Genomic DNA, 18,679 nt, shown 5'->3' with positions numbered 1-18,679 from the left:
CCAGATTGTGTCCACATTCCTGATTGTGTCCACATTCCTGATTGTGTCCACATTCCAGATTGTGTCCACATTCCAGATTGTGTCCACATTCCTGATTGTGTCCACATTCCTGATTGTGCTCAGATCGTCCTGCCCATCACTGCATTGTGTCTGGTGTAAAGAGATCTGGATGGTCAAACCATGTCAATCATTGACAGGTAGAACCATTGACTTGGCATCAGTAATTGAAATTAAAATAAGTCAAATCCATATTATTTTTTGAAAGAATATGTGTCAAATAATTTGCACAGTAGTGTGAATTCGGGAAAGAGTGGGACATTATAAACTGGGACAGCTTAATGCTGACGACTTTATTTCTTGGTCTGACGAGAGAAAATCGAAACTGTCGTCACTAAACTTTTTAATGTTGAGGTTATAAAACGGTCATAAATGAGGCACAGCGCAACAATTCTGATGTAAATGTCTATACTATATGTACTGGTGCATCAAATACATAAAGTTGCCAATATTATTTGTCAATTTTTAAAGTCTAATTTCTTTTGTTGGTCCACTTTACCAACCATAACTTGCTAAAGTGGGACAATTATATATATATATATATATATTTGCCTATGAAGTTAAATTCAGTTTACACTGAGGACCCCCTGTACTTAGGTTAGGCAAGGCTTTGTTCTTCTTCGTCTGCTTCCTCCTCTTCTTCTGTCCTGTTCTATTCTGTCTTCTTCTACTTTTATTAGTGTTGCTATTTGAGGGAATTCAGAAAAAGTAGAATCTGATCTAGGTTTTGTAGCGTCTAAACATTGCTATTAAAATGTGTCTCTTATCCATCCAGGGCGTCTGCGTTGTGATCAGATGAGCTGATGTGTCCCTGTAGGGTGAATTCGGGAATAAAGTGGGACACTTTTTAGCATCTTCTGTAAACCTCTTTCGAACATCTAATCAACATATTATCACAACACACGATACATTTCTGAAATCCTCAAGATGTTTCCTAATCACACAACGACATCAAAAACTAAATGTGACACACCCACTTGTCACTATAATAAGGGTGTACCAGATGATCTATGCTGCTATAATAAGGGTGTACCAGTTGATCTATGCTGCTATAATAAGGGTGTACCAGTTGATCTATGCTGCTATAATAAGGGTGTACCAGTTGATGTATGCTGCTATAATAAGGGTGTACCAGTTGATCTATGCTGCTATAATAAGGGTGTACCAGATGATCTATGCTGCTATAATAAGGGTGTACCAGTTGATCTAACCTGCTATAATAAGGGTGTACCAGATGATCTATGCTGCTATAATAAGGGTGTACCAGATGATCTATGCTGCTATAATAAGGGTGTACCAGATGATCTATGCTGCTATAATAAGGGTGTACCAGTTGATCTAACCTGCTATAATAAGGGTGTACCAGATGATCTATGCTGCTATAATAAGGGTGTACCAGATGATCTATGCTGCTATAATAAGGGTGTACCAGATGATCTATGCTGCTATAATAAGGGTGTACCAGATGATCTATGCTGCTATAATAAGGGTGTACCAGTTGATCTAACCTGCTATAATAAGGGTGTACCAGATGATCTATGCTGCTATAATAAGGGTGTACCAGTTGATCTATGCTGCTATAATAAGGGTGTACCAGTTGATCTATGCTGCTATAATAAGGGTGTACCAGTTGATCTATGCTGCTATAATAAGGGTGTACCAGATGATCTATGCTGCTATAATAAGGGTGTACCAGTTGATCTATGCTGCTATAATAAGGGTGTACCAGATGATCTATACTGCTATAATAAGGGTGTACCAGTTGATCTATGCTGCTATAATAAGGGTGTACCAGTTGATCTATGCTGCTATTAGGGTGTCTAACCTGCTATAATAAGGGTGTACCAGTTGATCTATGCTGCTATAATAAGGGTGTACCAGTTGATCTATGCTGCTATAATAAGGGTGTACCAGTTGATCTATGCTGCTATAATAAGGGTGTACCAGTTGATCTATGCTGCTATAATAAGGGTGTACCAGATGATCTATGCTACTATAATAAGGGTGTACCAGTTGATCTATGCTGCTATAATAAGGGTGTACCAGATGATCTATGCTGCTATAATAAGGGTGTACCAGTTGATCTATGCTGCTATAATAAGGGTGTACCAGATGATCTAACCTGCTATAATAAGGGTGTACCAGTTGATCTATGCTGCTATGATAAGGGTGTACCAGTTGATCTAACCTGCTATAATAAGGGTGTACCAGTTGATCTATGCTGCTATAATAAGGGTGTACCAGTTGATCTATGCTGCTATAATAAGGGTGTACCAGATGATCTATGCTGCTATAATAAGGGTGTACCAGTTGATCTATGCTGCTATTACGGTGTACCAGTTGATCTATGCTGCTATAATAAGGGTGTACCAGTTGATCTATGCTGCTATAATAAGGGTGTACCAGTTGATCTATGCTGCTATAATAAGGGTGTACCAGTTGATCTAACCTGCTATAATAAGGGTGTACCAGTTGATCTAACCTGCTATAATAAGGGTGTACCGGTTGATCTATGCTGCTATTAGGGTGTACCAGTTGATCTATGCTGCTATAATAAGGGTGTACCAGTTGATCTATGCTGCTATAATAAGGGTGTACCAGTTGATCTATGCTGCTATAATAAGGGTGTACCAGTTGATCTATGCTGCTATAATAAGGGTGTACCAGATGATCTATGCTACTATAATAAGGGTGTACCAGTTGATCTATGCTGCTATAATAAGGGTGTACCAGATGATCTATGCTGCTATAATAAGGGTGTACCAGTTGATCTATGCTGCTATAATAAGGGTGTACCAGATGATCTAACCTGCTATAATAAGGGTGTACCAGTTGATCTATGCTGCTATGATAAGGGTGTACCAGTTGATCTAACCTGCTATAATAAGGGTGTACCAGTTGATCTATGCTGCTATAATAAGGGTGTACCAGTTGATCTATGCTGCTATAATAAGGGTGTACCAGATGATCTATGCTGCTATAATAAGGGTGTACCAGTTGATCTATGCTGCTATTACGGTGTACCAGTTGATCTATGCTGCTATAATAAGGGTGTACCAGTTGATCTATGCTGCTATAATAAGGGTGTACCAGTTGATCTATGCTGCTATAATAAGGGTGTACCAGTTGATCTAACCTGCTATAATAAGGGTGTACCAGTTGATCTAACCTGCTATAATAAGGGTGTACCGGTTGATCTATGCTGCTATTAGGGTGTACCAGTTGATCTATGCTGCTATAATAAGGGTGTACCAGTTGATCTATGCTGCTATAATAAGGGTGTACCAGTTGATCTATGCTGCTATGATAAGGGTGTACCAGTTGATCTAACCTGCTATAATAAGGGTGTACCAGTTGATCTATGCTGCTATAATAAGGGTGTACCGGTTGATCTAACCTGCTATAATAAGGGTGTACCAGTTGATCTATGCTGCTATGATAAGGGTGTACCAGTTGATCTAACCTGCTATAATAAGGGTGTACCAGTTGATCTATGCTGCTATAATAAGGTTGTACCAGTTGATCTATGCTGCTATGATAAGGGTGTACCAGTTGATCTATGCTGCTATGATAAGGGTGTACCAGTTGATCTATGCTGCTATAATAAGGGTGTACCAGTTGATCTATGCTGCTATAATAAAGGTGTACCAGTTGATCTATGCTGCTATAATAAGGGTGTACCAGTTGATCTATGCTGCTATAATAAGGGTGTACCAGTTGATCTATGCTGCTATAATAAGGGTGTACCAGTTGATCTATGCTGCTATAATAAGGGTGTACCAGTTGATCTATGCTGCTATAATAAAGGTGTACCAGTTGATCTATGCTGCTATAATAAGGGTGTACCAGTTGATCTATGCTGCTATAATAAGGGTGTACCAGTTGATCTATGCTGCTATAATAAAGGTGTACCAGTTGATCTATGCTGCTATAATAAAGGTGTACCGGTTGATCTATGCTGCTATAATAAAGGTGTACCAGTTGATCTATGCTGCTATAATAAAGGTGTACCAGTTGATCTATGCTGCTATAATAAGGGTGTACCAGTTGATCTATGCTGCTATTAGGGTGTCTAACCTGCTGTCCCAGTCTACCAAACGTCAACTGAAAACATGGTGTTTGACTCAGTGTACACAAGTGGGACAGCAGGTTAGACACCCTAATAGCAGCATAGATCAACTGGTACACCCTTATTATAGCAGCATAGATCAACTGGTACACCCTTATTATAGCAGCATAGATCAACTGGTACACCCTTATTATAGTGACAAGTGGGTGTGTCACATTTAGTTTTGATGTCGTTGTGTGATTAGGAAACATCTTGAGGATTTCAGAAATGTATCGTGTGTTGTGATAATATGTTGATTAGATGTTCGAAAGAGGTTTAAATAACAATGTTTAGACGCTACAAAACCTAGATCAGATTAGCTTTGTGATTGGGTCATATTGATCAGATTAGCTTTGTGATTGGGTCATATTGATCAGATTACGAAACTCAAATGTTAGCCAAAGTGTAAAAGGGACTAGTAACCGAAAGGTTGCAAGTTCGAATCCCTGAGCTGACAAGGTACAAATCTGTCGTTCTGCCCCTGAACAGGCAGTTAACCCACTGTTCCCAGGCCGTCATTGAAAATAAGAATTTGTTCTTAACTGACTTGCCTAGTTAAATAAAGGTTAAAAAATATAAAAAAATAAACCCCCAAAAACGACTTAAGTAGTGCTTCCAACTATTTTTCACCGCTGTGTGCATACATGTGTCACGTAAAGAGAGCGAGAGGGTTGAGGGAATAGGGAATGTTTTCCCGAAGCAAAAGTGTGATTTCGGTTACAGAACCTTTCAGTCAGAAAATAGCTATAATTATGTCGCAGCTTCAGCAACACGGACAGCGCGATGAACACTGTTGATCTGTGCTGGTCGCTGCAGCAGGGAGGAGATGGAGACAACCGGTGGTATTAACAGTCACTTGACACAGCGCAGCAAGTCTGAGCCGGGCTCATTTGTGTGTCTTTAATGATTTAATCAAACTGTGTGCTTAAAGCATCAAATCACATTTATTTGTCACATACACATGTTTAGCAGATGTTAATGTGAGTGTAGTGAAATGCTTGTGCTTCTAGTTCTGACCATGCAGTAATATCTAACAAGTAACCTAACAATTTCACAACAACTACCTCATACACACAAGTGTAAAGGAATGAATAAGAATATGTACATATAAATATATGAAAGAGCGATGGCCGAACGGCATAGGCAAGATGGTATAGAGTACAGTATATACATATGAGATGAGTAATGTAGGGTATGTAAACAAAGTGGCATAGTTTAAAGTGTCTAGTGATACATGTATTACATAAAGATGCAGTAGATGGTATAGAGTACAGTATATACATTTACATATGAGATGAGTAATGTAGGGTATGTGAACAAAGTGGCATAGTTTAAAGTGGCTAGTGATACATGTATCACATAAAGATGCAGTAGATGGTATAGAGTACAGTATATACATATGAGATGAGTAATGTAGGGTATGTAAACAAAGTGGCATAGTTTAAAGTGTCTAGTGATACATGTATTACATAAAGATGCAGTAGATGGTATAGAGTACAGTATATACATTTACATATGAGATGAGTAATGTAGGGTATGTGAACAAAGTGGCATAGTTTAAAGTGGCTAGTGATACATGTATCACATAAAGATGCAGTAGATGGTATAGAGTACAGTATATACATATGAGATGAGTAATGTAGGGTATGTAAACAAAGTGGCATAGTTTAAAGTGTCTAGTGATACATGTATTACATAAAGATGCAGTAGATGGTATAGAGTACAGTATATACATTTACATATGAGATGAGTAATGTAGGGTATGTGAACAAAGTGGCATAGTTTAAAGTGGCTAGTGATACATGTATCACATAAAGATGCAGTAGATGGTAATAATATGTAATGTAATATATGCCATTTAGCAGACGCTTTTATCCAAAGCGACTTACAGTCATGTGTGCATACATTCTACGTATGGGTGGTCCCGGGATTGAACCCACTACCCTGGCGTTACAAGCGCCATGCTCTACCAACTGAGCTACAGAAGGACCCCATGGTATAGAGTACAGTATATACATTTACATATGAGATGAGTAATGTAGGGTATGTAAACATTATATGAAGTGGCTAGTGTTACTATGTTACTCTGTTACTATGTGTTACTCTGTTTCTATGTGTTACTCTGTTTCTATGTGTTACTCTGTTACTATGTGTTACTCTGTTACTATGTGTTACTCTGTTACTATGTGTTACTCTGTTTCTATGTGTTACTCTGTTACTATGTGTTACTCTGTTACTATGTGTTACTCTGTTACTATGTGTTACTCTGTTTCTATGTGTTACTCTGTTTCTATGTGTTACTCTGTTACTATGTGTTACTCTGTTACTATGTGTTACTCTGTTACTATGTGTTACTCTGTTACTATGTGTTACTCTGTTTCTATGTGTTACTCTGTTACTATGTGTTACTCTGTTTCTATGTGTTACTATGTTACTCTGTTTTACTCTGTTACTATGTGTTACTCTGTTACTATGTGTTACTCTGTGTTACTCTGTTACTCTGTTTCTATGTGTTACAATGTTTCTATGTGTTACTATGTTTTACTATGTTTCTATGTGTTACTCTGTTACTATGTGTTACTCTGTTACTATGTGTTACTCTGTTACTATGTGTTACTCTGTTACTATGTGTTACTCTGTTTCTATGTGTTACTCTGTTTCTATGTGTTACTCTGTTACTATGTGTTACTCTGTTACTATGTGTTACTCTGTTACTATGTGTTACTCTGTTACTATGTGTTACTCTGTTTCTATGTGTTACTCTGTTACTATGTGTTACTCTGTTTCTATGTGTTACTCTGTTTCTATGTGTTACTCTGTTTCTATGTGTTACTCTGTTACTATGTGTTACTCTGTTACTATGTGTTACTCTGTTACTCTGTTACTACTATGTGTTACTCTGTTACTCTGTTACTATGTGTTACTCTGTTACTATGTGTTACTCTGTTACTATGTGTTACTCTGTTTCTATGTGCTACTCTGTTTCTATGTGTTACTCTGTTTCTATGTGTTACTATGTGTTACTCTGTTTCTATGTGTTACTCTGTTTCTATGTGCTCCTCTGTTTCTATGTGTTACTCTGTTTCTATGTGTTACTCTGTTTCTATGTGTTTCTATGTGTTACTCTGTTTCTATGTGTTACTCTGTTACTATGTGTTACTCTGTTTCTATGTGTTACTCTGTTTCTATGTGTTACTCTGTTACTATGTGTTACTATGTTACTATGTGTTACTCTGTTTCTATGTGTTACTCTGTTTCTATGTGTTACTCTGTTACTATGTGTTACTCTGTTACTATGTGTTACTCTGTTACTATGTGTTACTCTGTTACTCTGTTACTACTATGTGTTACTCTGTTACTCTGTTACTATGTGTTACTCTGTTACTATGTTACTATGTGTTACTCTGTTACTATGTGTTACTCTGTTTCTATGTGTTACTCTGTTACTATGTGTTACTCTGTTACTATGTGTTACTCTGTTACTATGTGTTACTCTGTTACTATGTGTTACTCTGTTACTATGTGTTACTCTGTTTCTATGTGTTACTCTGTTACTATGTGTTACTCTGTTACTATGTGTTACTCTGTTACTATGTGTTACTCTGTTTCTATGTGTTACTATGTGTTACTCTGTTACTATGTGTTACTCTGTTACTATGTGTTACTCTGTTTCTATGTGTTACAATGTTACTCTGTGTTACTCTGTTACTATGTGTTACTCTGTTACTATGTGTTACTATGTGTTACTCTGTTACTATGTGTTACTCTGTTACTATGTGTTACTCTGTTTCTATGTGTTACTCTGTTTCTATGTGTTACTCTGTTTATATGTGTTACTCTGTTACTATGTGTTACTCTGTTACTATGTGTTACTCTGTTTCTATGTGTTACTATGTGTTACTCTGTGTTACTCTGTTTCTATGTGTTACTCTGTTACTATGTGTTACTCTGTTACTATGTGTTACTCTGTTACTATGTGTTACTCTGTTACTATGTGTTACTCGGTTACTATGTGTTACTCTGTTTCTATGTGTTACAATGTTACTCTGTTTTACTCTGTTACTATGTGTTACTCTGTTACTATGTGTTACTCTGTTACTATGTGTTACTCTGTTTCTATGTGTTACTCTGTTACTATGTGTTACTCTGTTTCTATGTGTTACTCTGTTACTATGTGTTACTATGTGTTACTCTGTTACTATGTGTTACTATGTTACTATGTGTTACTCTGTTTCTATGTGTTACAATGTTACTCTGTTTCTATGTGTTACTCTGTTTCTATGTGCTACTCTGTTACTATGTGTTACTCTGTTACTATGTGTTACTCTGTTACTATGTGTTACAATGTTAATATGTGTTACTCTGTTACTATGTGTTACTCTGTTTCTATGTGTTACAATGTTACTCTGTTTCTATGTGTTACTCTGTTACTATGTGTTACTCTGTTTCTATGTGTTACTCTGTTACTATGTGTTACTCTGTTACTATGTGTTACTCTGTTACTATGTGTTACTCTGTTTCTATGTGTTACTCTGTTACTATGTGTTACTCTGTTACTATGTGTTACTCTGTTACTATGTGTTACTCTGTTTCTATGTGTTACTCTGTTTCTATGTGTTACTCTGTTACTATGTGTTACTCTGTTACTATGTGTTACTCTGTTACTATGTGTTACTCTGTTACTATGTGTTACTCTGTTTCTATGTGTTACTCTGTTACTATGTGTTACTCTGTTACTATGTGTTACTCTGTTTCTATTTGTTACTCTGTTACTATGTGTTACTCTGTTACTATGTGTTACTCTGTTTCTGTGTGTTACTCTGTTTCTATGTGTTACTCTGTTTCTATGTGTTACTCTGTTACTATGTGTTACTCTGTTACTATGTGTTACTCTGTTTCTATGTGTTACTCTGTTACTATGTGTTACAATGTTACTCTGTTACTCTGTTTCTATGTGTTACTCTGTTTCTATGTGTTACTCTGTTACTATGTGTTACTCTGTTACTATGTGTTACTCTGTTTCTATGTGTTACTCTGTTTCTATGTGTTACTCTGTTACTATGTGTTACTCTGTTACTATGTGTTACTCTGTTACTATGTGTTACTCTGTTACTATGTGTTACTCTGTTTCTGTGTGTTACTCTGTTTCTATGTGTTACTCTGTTACTATGTGTTACTCTGTTACTATGTGTTACAATGTTACTCTGTTACTCTGTTTCTATGTGTTACTCTGTTACTCTGTTACTATGTGTTACTCTGTTACTATGTGTTACTCTGTTACTATGTATTTACAATGTTTCTATGTGTTACAATGTTACTCTGTTTCTATGTGTTACTCTGTTTCTATGTGTTACTCTGTTTTACTCTGTTACTATGTGTTACTCTGTTACTATGTGTTACTCTGTTTCTATGTGTTACTCTGTTTCTATGTGTTACTCTGTTTCTATGTGCTACTCTGTTTCTATGTGTTACTCTGTTTCTATGTGTTACTATGTGTTACTCTGTTTCTATGTGTTACTCTGTTACTATGTGTTACTATGTTACTATGTGTTACTATGTTACTATGTGTTACTCTGTTTCTATGTGTTACTCTGTTTCTATGTGTTACTCTGTTACTATGTGTTACTCTGTTACTATGTGTTACTCTGTTACTATGTGTTACTCTGTTACTATGTGTTACTCTGTTTCTATGTGTTACTCTGTTACTATGTGTTACTCTGTTACTATGTGTTACTCTGTTACTATGTGTTACTCTGTTTCTATGTGTTACTCTGTTTCTATGTGTTACTCTGTTACTATGTGTTACTCTGTTACTATGTGTTACTCTGTTACTATGTGTTACTCTGTTACTATGTGTTACTCTGTTACTATGTGTTACTCTGTTTCTATGTGTTACTCTGTTTCTATGTGTTACTCTGTTACTATGTGTTACTCTGTTACTATGTGTTACTCTGTTTCTATGTGTTACTCTGTTACTATGTGTTACTCTGTTTCTGTGTGTTACTCTGTTTCTATGTGTTACTCTGTTACTATGTGTTACTCTGTTTCTATGTGTTACAATGTTTCTATGTGTTACTCTGTTACTATGTGTTACTCTGTTTCTATGTGTTACTCTGTTTCTATGTGCTACTCTGTTTCTATGTGTTACTCTGTTTCTATGTGTTACTATGTGTTACTCTGTTTCTATGTGTTACTCTGTTTCTATGTGCTCCTCTGTTTCTATGTGTTACTCTGTTTCTATGTGTTACTCTGTTTCTATGTGTTTCTATGTGTTACTCTGTTTCTATGTGTTACTCTGTTACTATGTGTTACTCTGTTACTATGTGTTACTCTGTTTCTATGTGTTACTCTGTTACTATGTGTTACTATGTTACTATGTGTTACTCTGTTACTATGTGTTACTCTGTTTCTATGTGTTACTCTGTTTCTATGTGTTACTCTGTTTCTATGTGCTACTCTGTTTCTATGTGTTACTCTGTTACTATGTGTTACTCTGTTTCTATGTGTTACTCTGTTTCTATGTGTTACTCTGTTTCTATGTGTTACAATGTTACTCTGTTTTACTCTGTTACTATGTGTTACTCTGTTACTATGTGTTACTCTGTGTTACTCTGTTACTCTGTTTCTATGTGTTACAATGTTTCTATGTGTTACTATGTGTTACTATGTTTCTATGTGTTACTCTGTTACTATGTGTTACTCTGTTACTATGTGTTACTCTGTTACTATGTGTTACTCTGTTACTATGTGTTACTCTGTTTCTATGTGTTACAATGTTACTCTGTTTCTATGTGTTACTCTGTTTCTATGTGCTACTCTGTTACTATGTGTTACTCTGTTTCTATGTGCTACTCTGTTACTATGTGTTACTCTGTTACTCTGTTTTACTCTGTTACTATGTGTTACTCTGTTTCTATGTGTTACAATGTTACTCTGTTTCTATGTGTTACTCTGTTTCTATGTGCTACTCTGTTACTATGTGTTACTCTGTTTTACTCTGTTTCTATGTGCTACTCTGTTTCTATGTGTTACTCTGTTACTATGTGTTACTCTGTTTCTATGTGTTACAATGTTACTCTGTTTTACTCTGTTACTATGTGTTACTCTGTTTCTATGTGTTACAATGTTACTCTGTTTTACTCTGTTACTATGTGTTACTCTGTTACTATGTGTTACTCTGTTTCTATGTGTTACTCTGTTACTATGTGTTACTATGTTTCTATGTGTTACTCTGTTTCTATGTGTTACTCTGTTACTATGTGTTACTCTGTTACTATGTGTTACTCTGTTACTATGTGTTACTCTGTTACTATGTTTTACTCTGTTTCTATGTGTTACTCTGTTTCTATGTGTTACTCTGTTTCTATGTGTTACTCTGTTTCTATGTGCTACTCTGTTTCTATGTGTTACTCTGTTTCTATGTGTTACTATGTGTTACTCTGTTTCTATGTGTTACTCTGTTACTATGTGTTACTATGTTACTATGTGTTACTATGTTACTATGTGTTACTCTGTTTCTATGTGTTACTCTGTTTCTATGTGTTACTCTGTTACTATGTGTTACTCTGTTTCTATGTGTTACTCTGTTACTATGTGTTACTCTGTTACTATGTGTTACTCTGTTTCTATGTGTTACTCTGTTACTATGTGTTACTCTGTTACTATGTGTTACTCTGTTACTATGTGTTACTCTGTTTCTGTGTGTTACTCTGTTTCTATGTGTTACTCTGTTACTATGTGTTACTCTGTTACTATGTGTTACTCTGTTACTATGTGTTACTCTGTTTCTGTGTGTTACTCTGTTTCTATGTGTTACTCTGTTACTATGTGTTACTCTGTTACTATGTGTTACAATGTTACTCTGTTACTCTGTTTCTATGTGTTACTCTGTTTCTATGTGTTACTCTGTTACTATGTGTTACTCTGTTACTATGTGTTACTCTGTTACTATGTGTTACTCTGTTTCTATGTGTTACTCTGTTTCTATGTGTTACTCTGTTTCTATGTGCTACTCTGTTTCTATGTGTTACTCTGTTTCTATGTGTTACTCTGTTACTATGTGTTACTCTGTTTCTATGTGTTACTCTGTTTCTATGTGTTACAATGTTTCTATGTGTTACTCTGTTACTATGTGTTACTCTGTTTCTATGTGTTACTCTGTTTCTATGTGCTACTCTGTTTCTATGTGTTACTCTGTTTCTATGTGTTACTATGTGTTACTCTGTTTCTATGTGTTACTCTGTTTCTATGTGCTCCTCTGTTTCTATGTGTTACTCTGTTTCTATGTGTTACTCTGTTTCTATGTGTTTCTATGTGTTACTCTGTTTCTATGTGTTACTCTGTTACTATGTGTTACTCTGTTACTATGTGTTACTCTGTTTCTATGTGTTACTCTGTTACTATGTGTTACTATGTTACTATGTGTTACTCTGTTACTATGTGTTACTCTGTTTCTATGTGTTACTCTGTTTCTATGTGTTACTCTGTTTCTATGTGCTACTCTGTTTCTATGTGTTACTCTGTTACTATGTGTTACTCTGTTTCTATGTGTTACTCTGTTTCTATGTGTTACTCTGTTTCTATGTGTTACAATGTTACTCTGTTTTACTCTGTTACTATGTGTTACTCTGTTACTATGTGTTACTCTGTGTTACTCTGTTACTCTGTTTCTATGTGTTACAATGTTTCTATGTGTTACTATGTGTTACTATGTTTCTATGTGTTACTCTGTTACTATGTGTTACTCTGTTACTATGTGTTACTCTGTTACTATGTGTTACTCTGTTACTATGTGTTACTCTGTTTCTATGTGTTACAATGTTACTCTGTTTCTATGTGTTACTCTGTTTCTATGTGCTACTCTGTTACTATGTGTTACTCTGTTTCTATGTGCTACTCTGTTACTATGTGTTACTCTGTTACTCTGTTTTACTCTGTTACTATGTGTTACTCTGTTTCTATGTGTTACAATGTTACTCTGTTTCTATGTGTTACTCTGTTTCTATGTGCTACTCTGTTACTATGTGTTACTCTGTTTTACTCTGTTTCTATGTGCTACTCTGTTTCTATGTGTTACTCTGTTACTATGTGTTACTCTGTTTCTATGTGTTACAATGTTACTCTGTTTTACTCTGTTACTATGTGTTACTCTGTTTCTATGTGTTACAATGTTACTCTGTTTTACTCTGTTACTATGTGTTACTCTGTTACTATGTGTTACTCTGTTTCTATGTGTTACTCTGTTACTATGTGTTACTATGTTTCTATGTGTTACTCTGTTTCTATGTGTTACTCTGTTACTATGTGTTACTCTGTTACTATGTGTTACTCTGTTACTATGTGTTACTCTGTTACTATGTTTTACTCTGTTTCTATGTGTTACTCTGTTTCTATGTGTTACTCTGTTACTATGTGTTACTCTCAGCGGAACTCTGCTTTACTCTGTGTTTCTCTGTTACTCTGTTACTCCGCATTACTTTCGGCATTACTCTGTTACTCTGTGTTACTGAGCGTTACTCTGTGTTACTCTGAGCGTTACTCTGTGTTACTCTGGGTGTTACTCTGTTACTATGTGTTACTCTGAGCATTACTCTGTTACTCTGCTTTACTCTGTGTTTCTCTGTTACTCTGTTACTCCGCATTACTCTCGGCATTACTCTGTTACTCTGTGTTACTGAGCGTTACTCTGTTACTCTGTGTTGCTCTGAGCGTTACTCTGTGTGACTGTTACTCTGAGCGTTACTCTGTGTTACTCTGAGTGTTACTCTGTTACTATGTGTTACTCTGAGCGTTACTCTGTGTTACTCTGAGTGTTACTCTGTTACTCTGTGTTACTCTGAGCGTTACTCTGTGTTACTCTGAGCGTTACTCTGTTACTCTGTGAACTGTACAGTGCATTCTGAAAGTATTCAGACCCCTTCACTTTTTCCACATTTTGTTACATTACACCCAAGAACCCGATGGTCACTCTGACAGAGCTCCAGAGTTCCTCTGTGGAGATGGGAGAACCTTCCAGAAGGACAACCATCTCTGCAGCACTCCACAAATCAGGCCTTTATGGTAGAGTGACCAGACGGAAGCCACTCCTTAGTAAAATGCACATGACAGCCCGCTTGAGTTTGCCAAAAGGCACCTAAAGACTCTCAGACCATGAGAAACTGATGAATCCAAGATTGAGTCATGTCTGGAGGAAACCAGGCACCGCTCAGTTTGATGCTGGTGGCAGCATCAAACTGTGAGGATGTTTTTCAGTGGCTGGGACTGGGAGACTAGTCAGGATTGAGGGAAAGATGAACGGAGCAAAGTACAGAGAGATCCTTGATGAAAACCTGCTCCAGAGTGCTCAGGACCTCAGAATGGGGTGAAAGTTCACCTTCCAACAGGACAACAACCTAAGCACACAGCCAAGACAACGCAGGAGTGGCCGGGACAAGTCTTTGAATGTCGTTGAGTGGCCCAGCCAGACCCCGGACTTGAACCCGATCTAACATCTCTGTAGAGACTTGAAAATAGCTGTGCAGCGACACTCCCCATCCAACCTGGCAGAGTTTGAGAGGATCTGCAGAGAAGAATGGGAGAAACTCCCCAAATACAGGTGTGACAAGCTTGTATCGTCATACCCAAGAAGACTTGAGGCTGTGATCGCTGACCAACACTAAAACAAGGAAAACACATACGAACGATGGTCAGAACGTGACACAAGCACAAGAAACATCTCCTTCAAATGTTGATATTTGGTTACCGTTGACAACCAAACACAATTCAACATCCCTTTTCAAAACACAAGAAATAGCCTGTTAACTTGTTGACATTATATGCTCGGATTCACCATCTCCAACTTAAACCAAAAAATAAAAGTTAAAGAATGGGATTGAGCCAGTGACTCAGATGAAATTGCCCAAGCAGTACATACTTTAAATGTTGACGTTTTGGATGCGTTCTAATCCCAAACACAATTCAATATTACTGTTGTAATCCCGTATATAGACTAAAGTTAAGTCTATCTGACAAACTGATGTGACATTTACACTTAAAATGAGTAACACATGGTCACATTAAGGCACGCTTTATACGAAATGCATAGTTAAAGTAACTATGCAAAGTAACTATGCATTTCTTCTTCTGCGATCGTATATAAGGCAAGCGTGTCTCAGGTCGTCGCAGGTCGATGACAATCTTCTCAATAGCTGTACTGATCTGTCAGAATCTCAGACAGCATTGATCACTCACTTCCACCAGGTACTTTCATGTCATCTCAACTGTAATCCAGATGATTTGGTTTCTGCTATTAGATGAAGACCAACGACATCACATTAATCTGTTGTATAAATAAACAAAATGCCTGACGTTGTTTTCCCATTGCTGTACTTTTAAATGGTGGAAAACACAGTGGTAGACGTTTGGTTGACGTTGTCTTTTCATTGGAATTTGGTTGCGCTGGTCGATGGCTAAACACATAGCGATGACACGAAATACAACAAACTTTCGGCCGTCTTTTGAGTGAGTGAATGTAAATCGTAATCTCATTGATCTACGTCAACCAAATATTATCCAATTGTCCACTTTAAAATGACTTGGTGTGCTCAGTGGGGTGCCTCTAAAGCCAACACTTAGAAGCAGGGGTCAGGAATTAGGGAGAGAACATGGGGAGAGAGGGGAGAGAGGAGGGGAGAGGGGGAGAGAGAGAGGGGAGAGGGAATAGGGTTAGAGAGAGAGGGAGAGAGAGGGGGGAGAGAGAGAAGTGGGAGGGAGAGAGGAGAAAGAGAGAGTGGAAGGGAGAAAGAGAGAGAGAGGGAGAAAGAGAGAGTGGAAGGGAAAAGAGGGAGAAAGAGAGAGTGGAAGGGAGAAAGAGGGAGAGAGGGAGAAAGAGAGAGTGGAAGGGAGAAAGAGGGAGAGAGGGAGAAGGAGAGAGAGTGGAAGGGAGAAAGAGGGAGAGAGGGAGAAGGAGAGAGTGGAAGGGAGAAAGAGAGAGAGAGAGGGAGAAGGAGAGAGTGGAAGGGAGAAAGAGAGAGAGAGGGAGAAAGAGAGAGTGGAAGGGAGAAAGAGGGAGAAAGAGAGAGTGGAAGGGAGAAAGAGGGAGAGAGGGAGAAAGAGAGAGTGGAAGGGAGAAAGAGGGAGAAAGAGAGAGTGGAAGGGAGAAAGAGAGAGAGTGGAAGGGAGAAAGAGAGAGAGAGTGGAAGGGAGAAAGAGAGAGAGAGTGGAAGGGAGAAAGAGGGAGAGAGGGAGAAAGAGAGAGTGGAAGGGAGAAAGAGAGAGAGTGGAAGGGAGAACGAGGGAGAAAGAGAGAGAGAGTGGAAGGGAGAAAGAGAGAGAGAGTGGAAGGGAGAAAGAGAGAGAGAGTGGAAGGGAGAAAGAGTGGAAGGGAGAAAGAGGGAGAGAGGGAGAAAGAGAGAGTGGAAGGGAGAAAAAGAGAGAGTGGAAGGGAGAAAGAGAGAGAGAGTGGAAGGGAGAAGAGAGAGAGAGTGGAAGGGAGAAAGAGGGAGAGAGTGGAAGGGAGAAGAGAGAGAGAGTGGAAGGGAGAAAGAGAGAGAGAGTGGAAGGGAGAACGAGGGAGACCAAGAAGGAGAGGACATGGACACACTTCATTAAGTGCTGTAAACTCCAGATGCTGTGTGGGCTGACAACACGTGTGTGTGTGTGTGTGTGTGTGTGTGTGTGTGTGTGTGTGTGTGTGTGTGTGTGTGTGTGTGTGTGTGTGTGTGTGTGTGTGTGTGTGTGTGTGTGTGAGAGTGAGAGTGTGTGTGAGTGAGAGTGTGTGTGAGAGTGAGTGAATCCTCTCCTGCCCCTGGGACTGCAAACCTGTTTAATCCCTGGCCAAGAGGCTTCTGCCTCTGCATGCAGGTAACCGGGGGCAATGGGACAGGAAGTGATGCGGGGGAAGCAGCCGAGCGTGCCATTTGTGGAAAGGGAATATTCTTTACCCCATAATTCTGGTTCTCCCATTGGTTGTGCAAGTCGTGACAAGGATTAAAGGAGTATAAAGCACACCAGACGTTTACTGTAATCCACACACCTGAGGAAGAGACAGTCTGAGCACGGCCACACTCTTAGAAAACCACAAGATGTCAGGACCGAAACAGACAGTAACCGGTGAGTGTCCTGCAACCTGTCTGTCTGTCTGTCTGTCTGTCTGTCTGTCTGTCTGTCTGTCTGTCTGTCTGTCTGTCTGTCTGTCTGTCTGTCTGTCTGTCTGTGTCTGTCTGTCTGTCTGTCTGTCTGTCTGTCTGTCTGTCTGTCTGTCTGTGTCTGTCTGTTCTTCAGCACAGCACTAACACACCTGACAAAACTACAGAACTTACCAACAAGCCCTTCATCAGGTCACCCAGGTACATTAGTCCTGGGATAGAGCAGAAATGAGTGCCCCTTTGGGACCCCTCAGAGAACTGAGACAACCCAGACAGATCTGTATATAGTATGTGATGGATTTATCTATAGAGATATACTGTAGTAGGCTATATATCATTGACCTGTATGGCTTTTAATCTACACCACGTAGTACGGTCACTCCCACAGGAGGCTGTTGAGGGGAGGACGGGCTCATTGTAATGGGCCGGAATGGCAACAAACACCTGGAAACCATGGAAACCATGTCTTTGGAATGGTATCAATAATACATCACAGATTCCGCTCCAGCCATTACCACGATCACGTTCTCCCCAATTAAGGTGCCACAACAGAAAAAGCACCTTTTTGAAACTATCTGACAACACTTTACAAAAGCAACCTTCAGTCTAGTCTAGTCACTATCTGACAAGTGGTCTGGACCAGGCGCTGGCTTTCACCTGTCCAATCACGTTAGATCAGGAAGTATTGAGGTTCTTTGAGAATTAGATTTTTGAGTATGTCTGTCTGTTAGAAGAATTCCAGAACAACGTTCTAGAAGAGATAATATGAGAGCAGTTCTAAAAGGTGTGTGGACAAGCAGTCATCATTATTCTCCTCTTTCCCCCCCCAATCTCTCCGTTCCTCAGCCTTCTCCACCACTCTGGTTGCAATGTTGCTCATCCTCTCCACCGTGACTCAGTCAGCAGAACCTTCAGACAACCTTCAACCAACACAACGGACACTCAGCCTGGACCTTGCAGAGTCCACGAACACTGCACTACCTGTAAACGGTGAGTTTCAACAGCTCCTTTTAAGAGGCTGCGTTTACACAGGCATCCCAATTCTGATCTGTTTGATCTGACCAAATATGGGCAAACAGATGAGATCTGAATGATCAAAAAAATGCCTGTAAAAACAGGCATCCTGAATAAACGGAATAAAGCATCCTTTCGTCGATGGTTTGGAAAATGGTTGCTACAGGCTTCCAACAAAACAGAGCCTTCCAGTTTGTTCAGGATTCAGATTCCTGTTTCCAAAGACCACCCCGAGCCCCACCTTGTTCAGCCTCGGCTGAATGTAAAAGGGCTTTTAGATTAAAGGATCAAATCAAATGTTATTGGTCACAGACACGTGTTTTTCAGATGTTATTGTGCGTGCAGCGAAATGCTTCTGTTACAAGAACCGCGTGTG

At 38.5% G+C, this 18,679-nt stretch overlaps 1 protein-coding gene across 1 annotated transcript in view; it reads left to right on the top strand.

Annotated features, from left to right (window-relative positions):
- The first annotated feature begins 16,986 nt into the window (after positions 1-16,986).
- Positions 16,987-18,679, top strand: part of LOC127911824 (epigen-like) — a 5,751-nt gene continuing 4,058 nt past the window's right edge. Inside the window, 2 exon segments of the mRNA XM_052479703.1 lie at positions 16,987-17,254; positions 18,136-18,279. Coding sequence (XP_052335663.1) covers positions 17,227-17,254; positions 18,136-18,279 — 172 coding nt within the window. The 5' untranslated portion in view covers positions 16,987-17,226.

This window comes from Oncorhynchus keta, chromosome 25 (assembly GCF_023373465.1).
Source record: "Oncorhynchus keta strain PuntledgeMale-10-30-2019 chromosome 25, Oket_V2, whole genome shotgun sequence".
Taxonomy (NCBI): Eukaryota; Metazoa; Chordata; class Actinopteri; order Salmoniformes; family Salmonidae; genus Oncorhynchus; species Oncorhynchus keta.
Note: the sequence above shows the minus strand (reverse complement) of the source record. Positions and strands in the feature narration are given on the sequence as shown.